Source organism: Canis aureus, chromosome 8 (genome assembly GCF_053574225.1).
Source record: "Canis aureus isolate CA01 chromosome 8, VMU_Caureus_v.1.0, whole genome shotgun sequence".
Taxonomy (NCBI): domain Eukaryota; kingdom Metazoa; phylum Chordata; class Mammalia; order Carnivora; family Canidae; genus Canis; species Canis aureus.
In genome coordinates, this window is record NC_135618.1 from 68,485,964 (window position 1) to 68,505,811 (window position 19,848).

General features: G+C 43.8%; 1 protein-coding gene across 3 annotated transcripts in view; it reads left to right on the top strand.

Annotated features, from left to right (window-relative positions):
- LOC144319574 (zinc finger protein with KRAB and SCAN domains 1-like) overlaps positions 1-19,848 on the top strand; it is a 64,067-nt gene that overhangs the window by 36,943 nt on the left and 7,276 nt on the right. For 2 of the 3 annotated variants that reach the window (XM_077907869.1, XM_077907870.1), the window contains exons 2-4: positions 6,229-6,717; positions 7,347-7,536; positions 8,903-10,201. In XM_077907869.1, the coding sequence (XP_077763995.1) occupies positions 6,328-6,717; positions 7,347-7,536; positions 8,903-9,735 (1,413 nt within the window). In that variant the 5' untranslated portion in view covers positions 6,229-6,327 and the 3' untranslated portion in view covers positions 9,736-10,201. Of the gene's footprint in view, positions 1-6,228; positions 6,718-7,346; positions 7,537-8,902; positions 10,202-19,848 lie in introns of those variants that run through there. The other variant, XM_077907871.1, reaches the window with a different exon arrangement.

Here is a 19,848-nt window from a genome sequence, read left to right on the forward strand (position 1 = left end):
AATTAAGAGTTGGCCATCTAACTGACTGAGCCACCCAGGTGCCCCTAAAGATTTTATTTATTTTATTTTATTTATTTTATATTTTATTTTATTTTTTAAAGATTTTATTTATTTATTCATGAGAGACCCAGAGAGAGGCAGAGACACAGGAAGAGGGAGAAGCAGGCTCCATGCAGGGAGCTCGACATGGGACTTGATCCCAGGACTCCAGGATCACGCCCTGGGTTTAAGGCAGGTGCTAACCCACTGAGCCACCCAGGGATCCCCCTAAAGATTTTAAGTAATTTCTATATCCAATGTGGGGTTTAAACTCATAGCCCAGAAATCAGGAGTCACATGCTCTGCTGACTGAGCCAGCCAGGTGCCCCTTGAATGTTTTATTTTAGAATAGTTTAGATTTCTAGAACAGCTCAAAGATAGTACAGAATTCCCATATACCTCTTCTCCAGTTACTGTTAACTGCTTACCTTACTGTGTACATTTGCCACATCCAAGGAACCAACATTGGTATGTTACTATTAACTAAGCTCCACAATTATTTAAATTGTAGTAGTTTTCCCCTAATATCCTTTTTCTGTTCCAGGATCCCATCTAGGGTACCACATGATATACGTCTTCAAGTCTACTTAGTGTGCCCTGGTCAATGACAGTTTCTCAGGCGTTGTTTGTTTTTGATGACCTTGATAGTTTTGAGAAGTACAGGTCAGGTATTTTATAGAATGTCCCTCAATCTGGGTGTGGAGAAGGGCCACAGAGGTATTGTACCTTTGTTGTCATTATCATTAACATAACCCCTAGTGATGTTATGTCAACCCCTTGGTGACCCAGCTCAGCTAGTGTTTGTCAGGTGTCTGCATGGTAGTGCTTCCCTTCAGCTCGTTTCCATTGTCTCCTTGTGGCAGCAAGTCCCTAAGTGCAGCCCAGTGTCCAGGAGTAAGAAGTGAAATCCGCCTTCTTGACAGAAGAATATCTACATAAATAAATTGGCATAATTCTGAGTGGGAGATTTGTCTCTTCTCTGTTTATTCAGGTTCCCCTCCCCCCCTTTTTTAAACATAGTGTGGACTCACAGATAAGTTTTAACTATGATCGTTGTAGCTGTGGCTTTTTCTTTTCCAAGTTGGTTTTTGTATCCCTATGACACGCCCATTGCTTTGTTTTTTAACTTTCTGTCACTACAGCTTGCTCCAGGCTCATTTTATATGCTCCCCAATCTAGAATCAACTATTTCTCCATTTTCTAGTAATTTTTACTGGAGAATGATATTTAGAAACCGAGATCGGGGCTCTGGGTGTGCTGATTGTGGGATGTCATTGCTTCTAAACCTTCACAGCAGACAGAGCTAGGAAATAAATGTCTATATACTAATTCATGTGCACACACTTACCTAATTCTGTATCCACCTGTAGTAAACTAAGCATGAGTTTATGCTGCCATATTTTTTTAGCTTAAATTTTTACTATTTTTTAAAGCCTGATTTTACAGTTTTTATTGAGTAGCCCCAAAGGTCCATATATCTCATTCTTTCCACAGATATTTAACACTTAAAAAAAATTTTATTTATTTATTTATTTATTTATTTATTTATTTATTTATTTATTTATTTATTTATGATAGACACAGAGAGAGAGAGAGAGGCAGAGACACAGGAGGAGGGAGAAGCAGGCTCCATGCCAGGAGCCCGACGTGGGACTTGATCCTGGGACTCCAGGATCACACCCTGGGCCAAAGGCAGGCGCTAAACCGCTGAGCCACCCAGGGATCCCCTCCACCGATATTTAATACCTGCAAAATACCAGGCATATTGTAGATATTTAGAAATAGCAGTGAAGAAAATAGATGAAAATCCCTGCCCTTAAGAGTTGATATATTCAAGAAGGTTTAAAAAAAAAGTTAGGGGCGCCTGGATGGCTCAGTTGGAAGAGCATGAGACTCTTGATCTTTGGGTTGTGGGTTTGAGCCCCATGTTAGGTGTAGAGATTACTGAAAAAAATTTTAATTTAAAAATTTTTAATTAAAAAGGTAAAGTATATAGAGATAAGTGATGATGCAGGAAAAGAGTAGATTAGGAGCAGAAGGAATTCTGGGGTAAGGGAGGGTTATATGCGGTTTAAAACAATGGGCAGGTTTGCCTTGGTGAGGAGAACATAGGAGTACAGATATATAATCTGGAGGAAGCATTAGGCAGAGGGAACAGCAAATGCTCTGAGGTGGGAAGCATGCCTCGATGTTCAGGACACAGTATGGTTGGGTTGTAATGAACAAGAGAGAGGTAGGAGATGAAATCAGAGGCAATAGGGCTGAGACCTTGTGAGGTCTTGTCAGCCATTGTGGTAACTCTGACACACCACCCTGAAAGGTTTGAGCAGAGGAATGATGTGGTCTGACATATTTTAACAGGATCACTCTGGCTGCTTGTTGGCAATAGATTGAGGGCCAAGGACAGAAGCACTTAAGAGGCTCTTTACAATACACTGGGCAAGAGGTGATGGGCTGAGATGACAGTGTTGGAGTAGTGAGAATTGGTTGAACATTGGATCTCACAGGATTTACTTATGAATTATATGTAGAATGTGAAGGAGGAGTCAGGATAAACAGGTTTTTTGGTCCAAGAAAACAATGATGGAGTTGCCATTAACTGAGATGAATAGCTGTGGGGGGAATGATGGGGACTACAGTTTTGGACATGTTAAACTTGAGGTGCAATTGGACATACTGGTGGCAACATCAAGTAGTAGTTGTTCGTATAGGTCTAGAGTTCGGAAGAGAGGTCCAGGCTGGAGATAAATGGGCAGTTGGGAGTATATAGGTGGTAATTAAAGCCATAGGACTAGATGGAATCTCCGAGGAGAATGAATACAGCAAAGAGGAAGGCATCCAAGCACCTGGCCCTCCGCTCATTTGTGATCTTACAAAGACATGAATTTGAATTGTGGACATCTGAGGGAAAATTTTCTTTGTAAGCTTTTTTGTTTGCTTGTTTTTGAATAATCTCCACCCAATGTGAGGGTCAAACACAACAACCCCAAGATCAAGAGTCACACACTCTACCAACTGAGCCAGCCAAATGCCCCAACTTTTTTCTTTAATTGTGACTGTGCACATGTTTTGCAGAGGCAGTTACATGATCTGTGAGTTTGGATATACTCTTCTGGTAATAGATTCACATGAAAGAAAGGTCACTCCCTGTTGAATGCCCCCTGTGTTACCAAACTTCTTGGGTCTTGCTGAGTTTCCCAGGCTTGATCCCAGAAACTGAGCAGCCCAAACATTCCAGTGTCTTTGCTGTTATAGGGATGCCCTTCTCTGGATGGAGTGTGAAATTTTCAAACCAGTTACGAAAAAACGTTTCAACACTGCTGAGATCCTACTTAAAGTCATTTCAAATGACTGGCCTGGCACTACTACATCTGTTATTTTGAGATTATTTAAGCCTTGAGTGCTAGTGCCTTTATTTGAGAAAACGAGGTGATTTGCTCTTGTCTTGGCTCTTTTCAAGTTATCCTGAACTTGGGAGCTCCACCAGTGTATTGATGTGCAGGGCAGCCTTAAGGAATAGGTGGCGCTCATTCTGGTCCACCCTTCAGGACACCTATTGCCGTCTCATAGGATGCTTCAGAATTGAGGTTCAGTAGGGAGGAGTCCCAAATACTGACATTCCTAGAATTCTGAACTAATTAGCAGCTGGTAATTATTGCATTTCTCATAAAAGGTTACGTATTGAGGTTCTAGTACTAGAATTCCATTTCATATTTTTAAAAAATTACCAGGATTCATCAGAAATAACTGAAGGAGAGCATTCATATAAAATGTATGTTTTAGTGATCATTTAAAAAATAAAAATAGTATGTTTTAAATGTGTGTTTACTAAATAGTGAAACTAAATAACAGTATAAAAGCTGTAACAGGGGATCCCTGGGTGGCTCAAGGGTTAGCGCCGCCTTCAGCCCAGGGCGTGACCCTGGAGACCTGGGATCGAGTCCCGCGTGGGGCTCCCTACATGAAGCCTGCTCCTCCCTCTGCCTGTGTCTCTGCCTCTCTCCCTCTCTCGCTCGCTCTTTCTGTCTCATGAATAAATACAATCCTTAAAAAAAAAAAAAAAGCTGTAACATAGATGTACATTTGTGGCAGCAGGTAGGGGGCTCTCTGTGGTCTGGAATTGCTTTTTTGTTTTCTTGCGGGTTTTTTATTTTGTTTTTGAAGGCCATGAAGTTCTGGCATTAGTAAAACCTATTTTGCTTGTCCTTTTTTTTTTTTTTTTTTTTTTAAGATTTTATTTATTTGCTCATGAGAGACAGAGACATTGGCACAGAGAGAAGCAGACTTCTTGCAGGGAGCACAGTGCAGGACTTGATCCTGGCAATGGGATCATGCCCTGAGCTGAAGGTAGATGCAGGTAGATGCTCAACCGCTGAGCCATCCAGGAATCCCTGTTTTGTTTGTCTTTAAAGATATTCTTATTTTCTTTCTTTTTAAATTTTTTAAAAATTATTTATTATTAAAAAAATTTTTTTAATTTAAAATTTAAAATTAAATTTATTTATTTGACAGAGAGCACAAGCTGGGGGAGCAGGAGAGAGAGAAGCAGGCTCCCCACAGAGCAGGGAGCCCAATTCAGGGCTCAATCCCAGGACCCTAAGATCATGGCCTGAGCCAAAGGCAGATGCTTAGCTGACTGAGCCACCCAGGCACCCTGATTTTCTGATATAAAAGTAGTAATACCCATTATAGAAAATCTGGGAAATGAAAAAAAGAATTTAAAAAACTGAAATAATCTATAACTCAGCAATATCACTGTGTTGTATCTTTTTTTCTTTGCTGTAATTGTGGGTCTGCATGTGAGACTTAATATTCAGGTGATAAAAGCCAGATCTGTGGAGAATGACGTGCATGTTAGCCATGAGCATACTCAAGTTTTTAAATGCCTTAGATTTGGATTATCTGTGACTCCTATTTCCTCATCTTCTGTAAGCTATTTGTGCATCCTTCTTATGGTCTCTGCCCTTGTTATCAACATAATTTCATGTAACAAAAACCCACAGAGGATTTTGTCTGTTTGGCTCTTTGTTGAGACTGGTAGAGTTCTCCTGCTCTCTTATCCACGTCCAGAATGGAACATCTATGTGAGATAACAAGTGCTGCCACAGTTTGGAAACATGCTCAGGAAAGCCAGTCCCAAGCATGGAAGATTAATTTATGCAGGTTTCTTTCAGAGTATTTTTAATGACTGCTGATAATTATAGTCTGATTCTGATGTCTCTTTACTCATTTATTTTCCATCTCTCCCACAAACTTGAAAGCTCTGTGGGGGTGGGAATGCATCTGGCTTGTTCATCATTACACTCCCAGCTCCAAGCCCATGGCAGGTGTTCAAGTAAATGTTGAGTGAACGGACTTCACTTTTTTGGCAGATGACCTTTTTAAGAGTACTCTTAATCTAATCACTGATCTCCCACTTGTCTTTCTATGAAACCTAAAGGTGAAAGACATCTAAAAACTTGCATATTCCCTACTCAAAATTGCATCATTTGGGGCACCTGAGTGGCTCAGTCAGTTAAGTGTCTGACTTGGTTTCAGCTCAGGTTATGATCTCAGGGTCATGGGATTGACCCTGCGAGGAGCTCCACGCTCAATGTAGAGTCCACTTGTCTCTCTCCCCTACCCCTTGCATGTTCATATTCTCTCTCTCTCAAATAAATAAATGAGATCTTTGATAAAAATTTTTTTAATTAGATCATTAATTATACTCAATTATTTTAAAATATTCTAGTTAATTCCAACCCTTTAACATGATTCCTGGTTATGCTAACTAGCTCCATCATTTAACTAGCAACCTTTTTAAGTAGAGGATTTGATGTGGGGGTTGAACTCACGAACCTGAGATCAAGAGTCACATGATCTACTGACTGAGCCAGCCATGTACCCTTGATTTAGATAGGCTGCATTTGGCCTGTAGATATCCTGTTGAGATCTCAGGAGTGTAAGATTCTGAAACAGTTTTTGGAGCAAAGTTAATTTAAATATAATTTTAAAATTTATGCCATTGTGCACTTTTTATTAGAGTGGAGACAAAATAAAATTAGGATATATCCTGAGCTGACTCCTGAATGATTTTGAACAGTAATTTTACATTATGATGGCCATAATTTCCAGTTTCTTGTGCTAAAGGTGTGGCTGTAAAGACCTAAAAAAGCCTTTTTGTAATTCATGGTAACCATATTTTCTTAGGTTTAACGTGTAGCCCTAAAGAACCAGAAACCCAAAGGAACCAGTATTCCTGCTCCACAGAGTCCCATCTTTAGTGAGGCTATTTCTGGAATCTGTGTGATGACCAAGGTTTTGAGCATGGCTGCAGTTCGGGGCCCTCGGCCTCCACAGGTGAGAGGCCCTGTGGTGGTTAAAGATGAGGAAGAAGAGGAAGGGAAGTGCCTTCCTAGCCTCGAGGTGTTCCGCCAGCGCTTCAGGCAGTTTGGGTATCATGACACACCTGGACCCCGGGAGGCCCTGAGCCAGCTCCGGGTGCTCTGCTGCGAGTGGCTGAGGCCCGAGATCCACACCAAGGAGCAGATCCTGGAGCTGCTGGTGCTGGAGCAGTTCCTGACCATCCTGCCCCAGGAGCTCCAGGCTTGGGTACAGGAGCACTGCCCAGAGAGCGCTGAAGAGGCTGTCACTCTCTTAGAAGATCTGGAGCAAGAACTGGATGAGCCAGGACAGCAGGTAGGCTGGGAAGACCTTTTATGGTATGAGACTGGGAATACAGCACTCTGGGCAGGACTAGGTTTATCCATCCAATGGGAGTAGCTGAATGGAAGTTTCTGCTTACATCATGTTTCCTGCTATTTTTCTTCTACTGTTCAGTAGAAGATCTTTAGCCATGGGAAATGAATGATATGGATGTGTTTCCTTTTTCTAGCGCTTGTACATTAGCTCTCCTGAGGTTTTCTTTCATTCAGCAGTTGACCTTTGAACAACACGGGTTAGAGGTGTCAATCCCCTACCCCCAGGACACGTGCATTTGAAAATCCCAATATAACTTTTGATTCCCCCAAAGCTTAACTTCTGAAGAGCCTACTGTTGACTAGAAGCTTTACTAATAACATAAATAGTCAACTAACCCTTATTTTGTATGGTAGATGTATTATATACCACATTCTTATAATAAAGTAAGCTAGAGAAAGGAAAACATTAAGAAAATCATAAAGAAGAGAAAATACATTTACTATACTGTATGTATCGAAAAAAATGTGTGTGTAAGTGAACCTGTGTCATTCAGACCCGTGTTCAGGGGTCACCTGTAGTTCTGAGGTGAGCTGTGCACAAACCCTGCCCTTCCTGGTTGTCTCTAGGTCTCATCTCCTCCAAGTGAACAGCAACAGATGTGGGAGAAGAAGTCCTCTTCAGGAACAGTCAAGTTTCCAAGCAGCACACAGCCCCAGTCTGTGGTGACCAGTCATAAATGTGAAGGTTGGGAGCCCTTATACATCCAGGAGACTGGGGAAGAGCAGAATTTCACCCCAGAGCTGAGGAAGAGTCAAGGTAGGGACTGTCATGTGTGTGCTTGATGCCCCAGGCCTTTGTGGTGGAAGAAACAGAATAATTCTAACTACTGGTTGTGAGGCAGCAGTCCTAGACTGACTTGCCTGGTCCGGCTGCCTGTGCAGAATGAGTGCCTCAGTGCCTGTCCTCCCTAGGTATGTTTCAGCCAGAGTCCTAGCTTGGGGACATGACATACTCTTAAAAGGGTTGGTCGGAGTTGAAAAAAGGTATTGTTCACAGGGGTGTGAGAAGTTGAATGAACCAGTGAGAGATGATGCTTAGTCATTTGTTAATGACTGAATGAAGAACCTGTTAAAAGCATTGGATTATGTAAAAATGGTCCCTGGTAAATTCTTTTCAACTTCTCCCTCGTAAGGTTATTTAAAATTTTTAGCTTATTTACTGAGTTACTTATTCCCCACATGTAATACATGGCAGCTTGAAGAAAAGTCTGTACATGAGACCAAGTGATTGCTTATCACCCAGAGTGGAAGGGGCTTTTAGCTGCTGCTGGTGGCAGGAGGAAAAGAGATGGCAAGTGGAAGGAGAGCGCCAGGGACCAGGAAAGGGGCTGAGAGGAAAGTAACCTTGTTGGCTGAGGCTTCTGTACTCACAAGCCACCAGGTCTCAGGGAGCCCCTGGTTGGGTGTGGATTTCTCTTACTCCCCTTTTCCATGTATGTAAACAGGTTAGATGGACTTGTAAGTGTGGCTGTCCATTGCAGTGCTCTAAAAAAAGATATATTGCTTCAGTCTGGTTCTAGCAGAATCAACTTTAGAACTAAGAGTGGTGAGGCATAGCCACTGTAGGTTATGTGCTGGGAATCACACCCTCCTGGGAGGTGAGCACTTAGATTTAAATTAAAAATGGTCTGCTCTATGGCCATACCACCCTGAATACACCCGATCTTGTCTAAATTGAAAATGATCTGGGACTAGAATGGTCATACGTGGACTGAATGTCCTCTTTTGTTGCTTTTATATTCCACTTCTGGGAGAATGTAGATTTTATGAGCTTGCCATTGGCCTTGTCTCTGTTAATTACCGTTTTTATTTTCTTAATCAGCTTTGACCATGCAGTAATATTTCTTGCTTGTTTCTTCCTGCCCTCTTTATATGAAATTCTTCTTCTGGGAGAGAAAGCTATGTACTTGTCATATCATAATACCTGCAGCTGGGGGGCTCGTGTCAAAGCCTGAACTGTAAACTAGAGCTAGTGGTGACTTCTTTGTATCAGTGTGATATTGTGACCTCTCACTGAGTGATACTTGGTCACCATCCACATCATGTGATGTTTCTATTTCTCCTTCAACAGTTTCTTCTCAGAACACAAAACAACTGACCTGTTTTCGTTCTCCTTGTTTCAGATCGTAAATCGAACACCCAGAATGAAGAATCAACAGATAAGCAGAAAAGTTCTGAAGAATGTCAAGAATTCAAAAGGGATGTTATTCCCATGATTATTGCTAGTAAATGTGAGGCCAGATTAGAAAGGCAGTGGGTAAACCTTGAAAAGGAAAGAGGAACAAAAACTCCTCTCCTAGACAAAGGTTCTAAGAAAGGCAGAGAATTGATTCCTGCTAAACCTGCCCCAGGAGAGAGGCGTTACATATGTGCTGAGTGTGGAAAAGCCTTTAGTAATAGCTCAAATCTTACTAAACACCGGAGAACCCACACTGGGGAGAAACCGTACGTATGCACCAAGTGTGGGAAAGCTTTCAGCCACAGTTCAAACCTCACCCTTCATTACAGAACACACCTGGTGGACCGGCCCTATGACTGTAAGTGTGGGAAAGCCTTTGGTCAGAGCTCAGACCTCCTCAAACATCAGCGCATGCACACTGAAGAGGCGCCATATCAGTGTAAAGATTGTGGAAAAGCTTTCAGTGGTAAAGGCAGCCTCATCCGACACTATCGGATACATACTGGGGAGAAACCTTACCAGTGTAATGAGTGTGGGAAGAGCTTTAGTCAGCACGCAGGCCTTAGCTCTCACCAGAGGCTCCACACTGGAGAAAAGCCATATAAATGTAAGGAGTGTGGGAAAGCCTTTAATCACAGCTCAAATTTTAATAAACATCATAGAATCCATACTGGGGAGAAGCCCTATTGGTGTAATAATTGTGGGAAAACCTTCTGTAGTAAATCAAATCTTTCCAAACACCAGAGAGTCCACACTGGAGAGGGCGAGGTGCTTTAACTGTGAGGTATGCTCTCTGGATGGTTTTTGTTGTTTTTTTAAACTTTAGCCTATGGATGCTAGGGAAAAGCCCAGTAATTGAGATATAAACTCTAGTCGTAGATATTGTTTCATTCAACGTCAAGGAGTGCCTGAGGAGTGGGTGCTCAGTGGTAGCACAATGACAAAGAAGTGCTGGAGGATGTTGGAGCACTCCTCACTGGCCAGCTTGCTGCGGCCAGGTCCCCTCACCACACTTTGAGTCCCGTAAGTCAGGCCAGCATTGCCTTTTGTATAGTTAAACTGAGTATATCCAGTATAATTAAGGAAGAAACACTGAAACTATTGAACTGTTTTAACATATATTGAAAAGTATGATTTGTAAAGAATTGAGCCATGTAGAATGCAATTTAATCTGATTTGGAATAAACATAACATCTTGTAATGCCTTGGGACTGTTAAAATAAATGGTATGTTGGTTACTGAACTTTATTCTCAAGAGAAGAAACTATTCCTGCTGATTTCAGGTTTTGGGAAATTTGGATTTGGGGTAATTAGAACTTTCAGTGCTACAAAGGTGAGTTTTGGGAAATCAGGATAGAGCATATAGAGTAGCTGCATCTTGGTCTACGTTGTGCTTTTTTTTCCCCCATGCATACTGAACACATTTTTTTTCATCACTGGGGACATTTGTCAGCTTCATATACGTTTTGGTTGTGTATATCCTATCTCTGCCAGAGTCTGAAAATCTGACTCCAAAACCTCCTTCTAAATTCCGCAACTCAATAATATCCAACGTGATTCCTTTAAGTCCATCCTGTCTGTTCACTGACTGTAGTCAGGTGAGATGTTCACATGATCTCCAAGCAAGAAGAGTCTGTTCTCCTACAGCAAGAGGGGAGGGAGATGTGTATGTTAGGCCAGAGGGTTCTGGAGGATTTGGGGCCTGAGGTACTCAAGCACACCTGCCCAGGTGTCCCATCCATCACGATCTGAATCTTTCCCAATCAGGGCCCAGAATTTTGGCACAAATGATTCGGCAAGGGCTTTGCCTTTAGCGGTCTCTGCAGTTCTGCCACCCTCACAATAAACCCTATTCTGGTTTTCAGGCCAGTCTGCTCTTGCTGCAGGAGATGGGGATCTCTTTAATCCTTCTTGTGGGAGACTTTGGCTTTCACAACATGCCCTGAAATGATAGTTGGCTGAACTAACCCTATACTTTTCTTTCTTCAAAGCTTGAGAGACAAACTGCAGTCCTATAATTGCCACTATCCCAATAATGTTTCAAGTTCTAGGACTATTACAGAAGCTAATGCTTCCCCTTCTACCTGCACCTCATCTCCTGCCATAACTAATGAGAATCTTCATAATTGCCATGGTAGAGCATGCCAGGAGCTGTCACTACTGCACTCATTACCAGGCTCTTAATAGCCATCTGACCAGTGAGAGTCCCATCCTGAGGGCTCAGTTTCTAGGGCCACTTCCAGTACCGATGGTTAACAGCTTGGATTTCCCCTAAAGCACTCCTGGGACAAGGGCTTGAGGGCAGATAGTTTAAGGAGAGGACTCAAGCCAAGTATGAGGGATCATGAAGGGAGGGCACGGAAAAAAACCAATAATGGGTGCCTTGTGGAGCAGGTGGCTTCTGTAGGCAACTAGTGCAAATCTGGGGACCTTCAGAGAACAACAAGAAATGGGAGAAACTGGTGTACTTGAGCTCTGCTCCAATCCCCATGCCCACCTGTGGTTGGGAGGCAGTGCCTGCTTGGCTCCAGGAGAGTGGTTGAGAACCCCTGGTAGACTGGGAAGAAATTGTTCCCAGGGAGCTTTGAGGCTTTGAGGCTTGGTCTGGAGATGTGTCTATCTGAAATTCTAATTAATTAATTAATTTATTTATTTTAGAGATTCTATTTAATCATGAGAGACACAGAGAGAGACAGGCACAGGCAGAGGGAGAAGCAGTGAGGGAGGGAGCCCGATACGGGACTCAATCCCAGGTCTCCAGGATCACGCCCTGGGCGGAAGGCAGTGCTAAACCACTGAGCCACCTGGGCTGCCCTCAAATTTATTTTTTTTAAAAGATTTTATTTATTCATGAGACACAAAGAGGCAGAGACAGGCAGAGGGAGAAGCAGGCTTCTGGCAGGGAAGCCTGACGTGGAACTCGATCCCAAGACCTCAGGACTCCAGGATCAGGACCTGAGCCAAAGGCAGATCTTAACCACTGAGCCACTGAGGCATCCTTTTCTCAACTTTTTAAATTGTAGAATACACAACAAAATTTACCATATAAATTTTAATACACCTTAAAATATATAACATTAAAGACCTAAAGGGGATCCCTGGGTGGTTCAGTGGTTTAGCACCTGCCTGCCTTTTGCCCAGGGTGTGATCCTGGAGTCTCAGGATTGAGTCCCATGTCGGGCTCCTTGCATGGAGCCTGCTTCTCCCTCTGCCTGTGTCTCTGCCTCTCTCTCTCTCTGGGTCTCATGAATAAATGAATAAAATCTTAAAAAAAAAAAAAGACAAACTTTAAGCTTATATTAAGCTAATAGAAAATATCTCGTTTCAGGAACACCTGGGTGGCTCAATCGGTTGTTGCTTTGAGAACTATTTACTCTAAATGTCAGGGAAAATAAGCCATTATAATTACTTAGTTTGAAATGGAGGCTCCTGGATGGGTCAGTCAGTAGACCATGTGACTCTTGATCTCAGGGTCATGAGTCTGAGCCCCACATTGTGGGTAGAGCTTACTTTGAAAAAAAATTTTTTTATGAAGACTTACCAATAGAGGATACAGAAGTATACTTGTAGAATTGAGAATTTAAGTAAAACTGTATTGGCATATCAATATTATTTCCTTACAATCAAAATTTTAACAACTACCTTTTTTTATTTCTGTCCAAGAGCAAGTGCCCAGAAATAATATGAAACCTAATATGCATATTTTTCTTTTTCCCTTGCTATGTGGCACCAGTGTTTCTTAGAAAAATAGCCAATTTTATATTCAGAAAAGATATAAGGTGAGCCTGGCAATTTTGCTGTGCTAAAAGGCTTTCAAATTTAATGAGGTTATTTTGAAATGACACAGGGACCAATCTGAAATGAGCTCACATTGGCCAGAGTTGTGACAAAGAATATTGGCTGAGGTTGATTGTCATATATTTCGTCTAAAGAGCCAGAGTCTAAAAAAAAAAAAAAAAGAGCCAGAGTCTACAATGATTAACAAAGATAGAAAAGTTGGTACAAAAAAAAAAAAAACAACAAAAGAAACAGTTGGTATAGGGGCACCCAGGTGGCTCAGTTGGTTAAGCATCTGCCTTTGGCTCAGGTCATGGTCCCAGGGTCCTGGGATTGAGGCCCACATCCACATCAGGCTCCTTGCTCAGTAGGGAGCCTACTTCTCCCTCTACCTATGCCTGCTGCTCCACCTGCTTGTGCTGTCAAATAAAATCTAAAAAAAAAAAAAAAAAAATTGGTATATTCTAAAAGAATGGTCATTGGAAGCTCTTTCAGAATGAGAAGTGATTTTATTGCATCTTGTTATTCAAACATGGTATTATGGACTACTTTACAATATTGAATGAAATTAATAATTTAAATACATCGGTGAAGTATTTTCTGAGTCAAAGGAAATAGCACTAAAAAGACTTAAGTTTTGACCTTGAGTTGGACAAAGCTGCATAAAATATCCAAATACAAATTTAAGTCTCCTTAAGAGCTTTATGGTTTTACTTCTATGAAATAATGGAATATCTCAAGGTCCCAAAATCACTAAAGTTAAATTTCTTAGGATCCTGTCAAATCAGAGAATTAGCAGGAGAAAAAAAGTGTAGATGGCATAAGACTTATCACCTCAGGTGGGAGCTGCATGCATAATTCTATCAGCAGAAAGAAGAATCTGAACACGTAAATGTTGAGAAATGTTGAGAAATCCTGCTCACATAATGAGAAGATGTGTGAGAAAAGGAATAGTTATAGTCATGTTGATTTTATTTTTAAGACTTTATTCACGAGAGACACAGAGAGGCAGAGACATAGGCAGAGGGAGAAGCAGGCTTCCTGTGGGGAGCCCAATGTGGGACTCCATCCCAGGACTCCGGGATCATGACCTGAGCCAAAGGCAGATTATCAGCCCCTGAGCCACCCAAGCGCCCACTATGTTGATTTTATATAGCAAAATCACACTATGATCTACCAACAGATAGTTTTGTCCTCCTCTCCTTTTACTGGAGGTAAGTAATAGGAAACCACTTGAATCACAAAGGATTTGTTCACCTAATCCTTACTGTCAGCAATATTTCAAAGGAGTTCTTTTGTTTGGTACCCCAAAAGTTTTGGCACCCCAGGGCAATACATTGCTATGAGATTTGGGGGTAAGTAGCCTGTCTTCCATCAGGAGGGAAGACAGCCATGAAGGAGGGCACCCTTGACAAGGGAGCAGTTTTAAAGATGTACAGATAGAAAATCTAAGGCTCTGGTAATTGATTCTCTCAAAACTAGCCATCTACACAGACCCTGAGAGTATTTGTGTTCTCCACCCCCCATCCCTACTTGCCAGGTCCACCGCTCATATCTTGCCTGAAGACTACTATAGTCTGATATGAGACCCCAGTGGGGCCACCAGTGTCCTCCCTTCTACTGACTTTTGATAAGGGTTACTTCATACTCAATTTGTTTCCTTTTAAATAAAAGCTTTACAAAAGTTTAGATACTTTCTTTCCCACCTTGGACTGCCTTGAGCATCCCCTTGGTGACTCATGATACTACGGAGACCACAGACTCCCAAGAATAACCATTAAGAGCATGGCTTTTGAGAACTTGCTGAGAATTACCCAGCTGGCTGGGTTCTGGGCCAAACACCAACCCTGAGCTACAAGTTGACTTCTGTGTCCCAGAGTAATAGAGTTGATTGCACTGAAGGTGCTGGAAGTCTTAAGAGCTGTTCCCTTTGGATCGTCCTAAGGAGACCTTTTACAGAACAAACTATCCCGTTTTGAGGAGATCATTTCCATCCTGTCCTGCTCTCCTTGCCACTGCCTCCTTCCTCATCTGTTTTTCTTGTCCTGGAGCAAAAAGGAATGGAGGAGATTTAAAAAAAAAAAAAAGTCTGAGGGTTTTGTGTTTTGTTTTGGTGGTGGTGCAGGTGGGTATTGACTTTACTGAGTGGCTTGGCTGGGCCAAGTGTTTGCTCAAATTCTTACTATGGTCTGGAAGGACTGGACACCGGTCAGGCACCCACCCAGCTCAGGCCACCCTCAAGTTGTATTTAGTTAATTGTGCATTGGTTCTGTCCTGCCTCCGGGCCTTTGTTCTGCCTGTAACATCCCCTTCCCGTCCAGAGCCTGCCACACTTGTGAAAAGTCTCCTTTTCCTAGCACTTTTCATATTTTACTGGAATTGGTTATTTAAATTACTGTCCTTAAACTGCCGTCACCAGAGAGTGAGGCCCATTGCATGGACAGAGCTGGCTGTGGGCGCCACCCGTCCTGGATGCAGTGGAAGCTGGAATCCGATGGAGGCAGGACTGGAAGGGGGGCCAGGAATGCCCTCGTCACTCAGGAAGGTTTCCTGCTCTGTGTGATCTGGAAGGATCGGATTCCACACTACAGGGCTCCTCCTGTGAGGCCATACAAGTGAGCGAACCACGACGAAGCCCTCCCCCTCCTCCCCTCAAGCATTTCACACTCTTGGCTCCTGGCGGGGGAGGCGGGCTTCACCCGGTTTATTCGGATGCATCGCTTACATCGCTTGTACAAGTTTTGTACTTGCGGGAACTCCGATGGGCTGGACTGTTTCCTTCGGATTTTAGTAATTTGAAGGGAGCATTTTTGCATGAAACAGACAAAACTTGGTGTTTGAAGCATAAACTTGATTCATTTGGAAATTTCAAATAAAGGTGAATTTTTTTCTATTGATGAACCTGTCAAAAGTCTTTCTTTTTGCTGCAGGTCGGCTGGAGACCCGGGTCGCTAGGGCAAGGTGCGCTCCCCTTCGCCCTCGAAGACTCGCCCGAGGCCCCCCGCCGCGCCCGCTGTCGGCTCGGGGTCTGCGGCGCGGGTGCGTGGCCCTGAAGCCGAGGGACGCGGCGCTTCGCTCCGTCCGGCCAACAGGGGGCGCGGCGGCGGGCGGGAGCGCCAGGGCTGGCGAGGTTGCCGCGCCGCCTAGGCCCGGAGTCAGCGAATCACCGAGAGGCGAACACCTCCAGTGTTCCTAGAGAGAACAAGTGGGCGTGGGGGCTACGGAGATGGGGTGGGTAGTGAAACGCACCGACCCGGAAGCGAAATAGAGAGAACTTCCGTTCTTTGTTCTGTCCCGGTGTGTGGGTCCGTGACAGGGTCCAACGGGGCCTGGTCCGTGTCCGGCCCCTCAAATCTCCCGTCCCTGCCCCCAGGGTGAGTCCGGCCGCCCCCGGGGCTCGCGGTGAGACGGAGGCTGTGGCCGTCGGGGAAAGGGGTGGTGTCCGCGCCGCTGCGGCCCGCGGGGTCCCCAGGCCCGCCCGGAGCAGGGTGCCTCTGGGAGGAGCCGCTCCCTCCCCCGCAGCCGGTCCCCGACTCCGCTTCCCCGGGGACCTCCCTCTTTCAAAGGGAGGCCCCGCCAGGAAGGGAGGCAAGGGGCTCCGGTGCTGGTCTTGTGCCTTAGCCCAGCTCGAGCACTAAAGTTCCAGTATGGCTTTAAACGGGTCCCTCTCTTTAGGACAGCTGGTGACAGCGCCCTGAACTTGGTAATTCTCCCAAACACTGCTTTTATTTGGTGTTAACACAGTAATTCGCGCCAGCGACAGAAGTCTCTTTTAGCCGAGTCTGAGGCTCTGAGGAGGAGGAGTTCTACGAAGTGTTCGCAGTTAGAACTAGGTCCGGAATGGGACCCGGCGGCAGGCGGGGGCGCGGGGGTGGCGGCGAGCAAACTTGGATCCGGGAATCATCCCGCGGGCGCTCAGTAAATCAAGTCGCTCGGAGAGTGGCACAGCTGTGTCAGGCTCCCGCCTTCACTTGTGTTAGATCCCTGATTTGATCCGCTTTTGAAGTGGAATTGATTGCAGGTGGATGTTTACGCTCTGAATGGCATTTGTAAACTCCAGGAGAGGATAAGCAGGATGATGAACCCGAAATCTGTGGAATAATGAGAGGAGCTAAAAGTATTTATCCTCAAGCAGAGTCTGTGGAGAGTGGACATCGTTTGGTTTACAAATGTTCGGCGAACAGCTGTGTGGAAGGAGAAGATTGTGTACTTGAAGGTCGGTAGGGCAGGGCGCTAGGCCTCTGTAAGGTGAAGGTCCAAGGGGATAGGTTTTCCCTCAGCAACCGAATACCTCTCTGATGGTGAAGCTCTGCAGCAACGGACCAGACTCCCTGCTGAAGTTGAGGGTCTCTTGCTAGTTAACCATCAGAATATTGGAAACCCGAGAAGGCATTTCTTAGACTGGGTGGACAGTTGACCTGGAGGAGGTTCAGTTGCCTTTCAGGTCTCCAGGGGTGCAACACAGATAACCAATTGTGTCTTAACTGTGCTGATTATTTATGTGTGTGTGTGTGTGTGTGTGTGTGTGTATTTTTATTGGAGTTCAGTTTGCCAACATATAGCATAACACCCAGTGCTCATACGGTCAAGTGCCCCCCTCAGTGCCCCTCACCCAGTCATCTTATCCCCTCGCCCACCTCCCTTTCCACTACCCCTTATTCGTTTCCCAGAGTTAGGAGTCTCTCATGTTCTGTCAACCTCTCTGATTTTTCCTACTCGTTTTCTCTCCTTTCCTCTATAATCCCTTTCACTATTTTATATATTCCCCGTATGAGTGAAACCATACACTGTTTGTCCTTCTCCGATTGACTTACTTCACTCAGCATAATACCCTCCAGTTCCATCCACGTTGAAGCAGATGGTGGGTATTCGTCGTTTCTAATGGCTGAGTAATATTTCATTGTATATATAGACCAATTGTGCTGATTATTATATGTTCTCTTTTTTTTCCTTTTATCTGTCTGAGTAGATGAAGTTTACGTGAAAATTTTTAATTCTTTTTTTTTTTTTTTTTTTTTACTTCCTTCATCATACAGCACTGGCATTAGCTTAACTTAGAATTCCCAGGAACTTGAACAGAGGCTTCAAAATTCCTAATAATTGCTTCTCTGGTCTTCTGGGACCTAACTCCAAAAAAAGGAAGGAGAGATTCCAGCAGGTAAATCTTTCCGTGACTCGTTCTCACTGCCAGGTCATCATTGTCAGTCCCTGGGAGCAGCTTCAGGGAGAGGTGTTGGCAGCAGAACAGGGAAGAGCCCTGCCTGGACCAGAAGTTGTGGGGGCATAATGGAGATTTTTCTTTCTCTGAGAAACATTGTGTGCTGATCCAGACACTGGGGACTTGTTCTCAACAATATGCCTTTGAGTTCTAGCTTGGGTTAACCGAGCTGTGAGGAGGGAGGCGTGCTTCTTTTCACTGGAGTCAGAGCCTCTGATTTTCCTTTCTAAAGGGTGTTTGGACTAAGGGCTGATTTGTTGGAGGTGTCTGCTTATAAACAGTCCTGGAAATTGTGCAATTGGTTGATAAGAACAAAAGATGGCTGGCTCTGAGACAAAGTGGAAGGGACCCAGCAAGGAGGGCGCTGGTGGCAACCTTGATTGCCATGGGACCTGACTTGTGGCTCATTCAGTGCCTTTCTCTGTGTAAAGGCATTGGTGGTAGGCATTCTGTACTGCCTTGTTGCCCAGACACTAGAGTTCTGTGAACTCTGAGCAACTCTCAGGGCCCCTCCCCTTTTTATGCTTTATGTGAATGCAGCAGTCTATAATGATGAAGCAAATATCTTTCGGATTCTTTCCAGCAGCGCCTTGCAATGTAGAGACACTCAATAGTTGTTTGTTATATGAGCACATAAATGAAGAGGGAGGTAGACAAAATCCAGGGTTTTTTGTCTTTGCTCTTGCCTAAAGGTAGGAAAGCTCTGGTGGGTGCCATGCCTGTTCTTGGTCTGTTGATTCTTGTCACAGCATTCAAGTATGAAGTAAAAACTTCTTGAGATCCAAACCTCCGTCTAGAAACTGACATTATATTTTATTTTATATATTATATATTTTATTCACTAGAGCTGCAGAGAACAGACCTCTTTTGATTATCATAGCATCTGGGAAGTGGGATTGTCAGTATGGATAAAAATGAAGTAATAGGTAATCTTACATATTTTTTTAAAGATTTATTTGTTTATTCATGAGAGACAGAAGAGAGAGGCAGAGATACAGGCAGAGAGAGAAGCAGGCTCCCTGCTGGGAGCCTGTTGTGGGACTCGATCCCCAGACCCCGGATTACACCCTGAGCCAAAGGCAGATACTCAACCAGAGCCACCCAAGTGCCCCCATAATCTTATCTTTTAAAAAAAGAATTGTTGGTCTCTGTTTTAGGGTCTTATATTCTGATCCAAGGAAATGTATTAGGAGAAAAGGAAGGTAGAAGGCTGGCTGCTACCTTCTCGGTCATAGGGGCCAGGCCTCTAGATCTGGTGAGTGCATACACCTCCCTGCAATTTTACATTGTACGAGGACCACAGAAGGGCCCCCCATCCCTCAGGAACATCCTGCCATTGCCTGAGACTAGAAGCAGACAGCTTAGAAAGGGGAGGAAGGATTTATCTTATTTAATTAGTAGATCTGAGCTATTTGCTCTAGTTCTGGGTATCAGGTGTTATTTCCTCAGGGTTTTTTAAATGAGAGACCAAGAACTCATAGGAAGTTTCTTTGCTCTCTGCTGTTTGGGTGCTGTTTTCTCTTTTCTTCAAAGAATAACACCTAAATTTAATATGACCGCTAGAAATCTAATGAAAGTATTTTTTTTTTTTTTACTAGTTCTAGTGTTTACGAGTGAGGTTTTTAAGATTTTTTTTAGATTTTTTTTTTATTTTGAGAGAGAGCGAGAGCTTGCACAAGTTGGGAGAGAGGGAGAGGGAGAAGACTCCTCACTGAGCAGAGAGCCCAGTGTGGAGCTTGGTCCTGGGACTCGGGATCATGACCTCTGGTGGAAGGCAGATGCTTAACTGACTGAGCCACCCAGGCTCCCCTGTTTATGAGGTTTTTTTTTAAAAAAAAAGTCCAAACAGGGGCACCTGGGTGGCTCAGTTGGTGAAGTGTCTGACTCCTGATCTC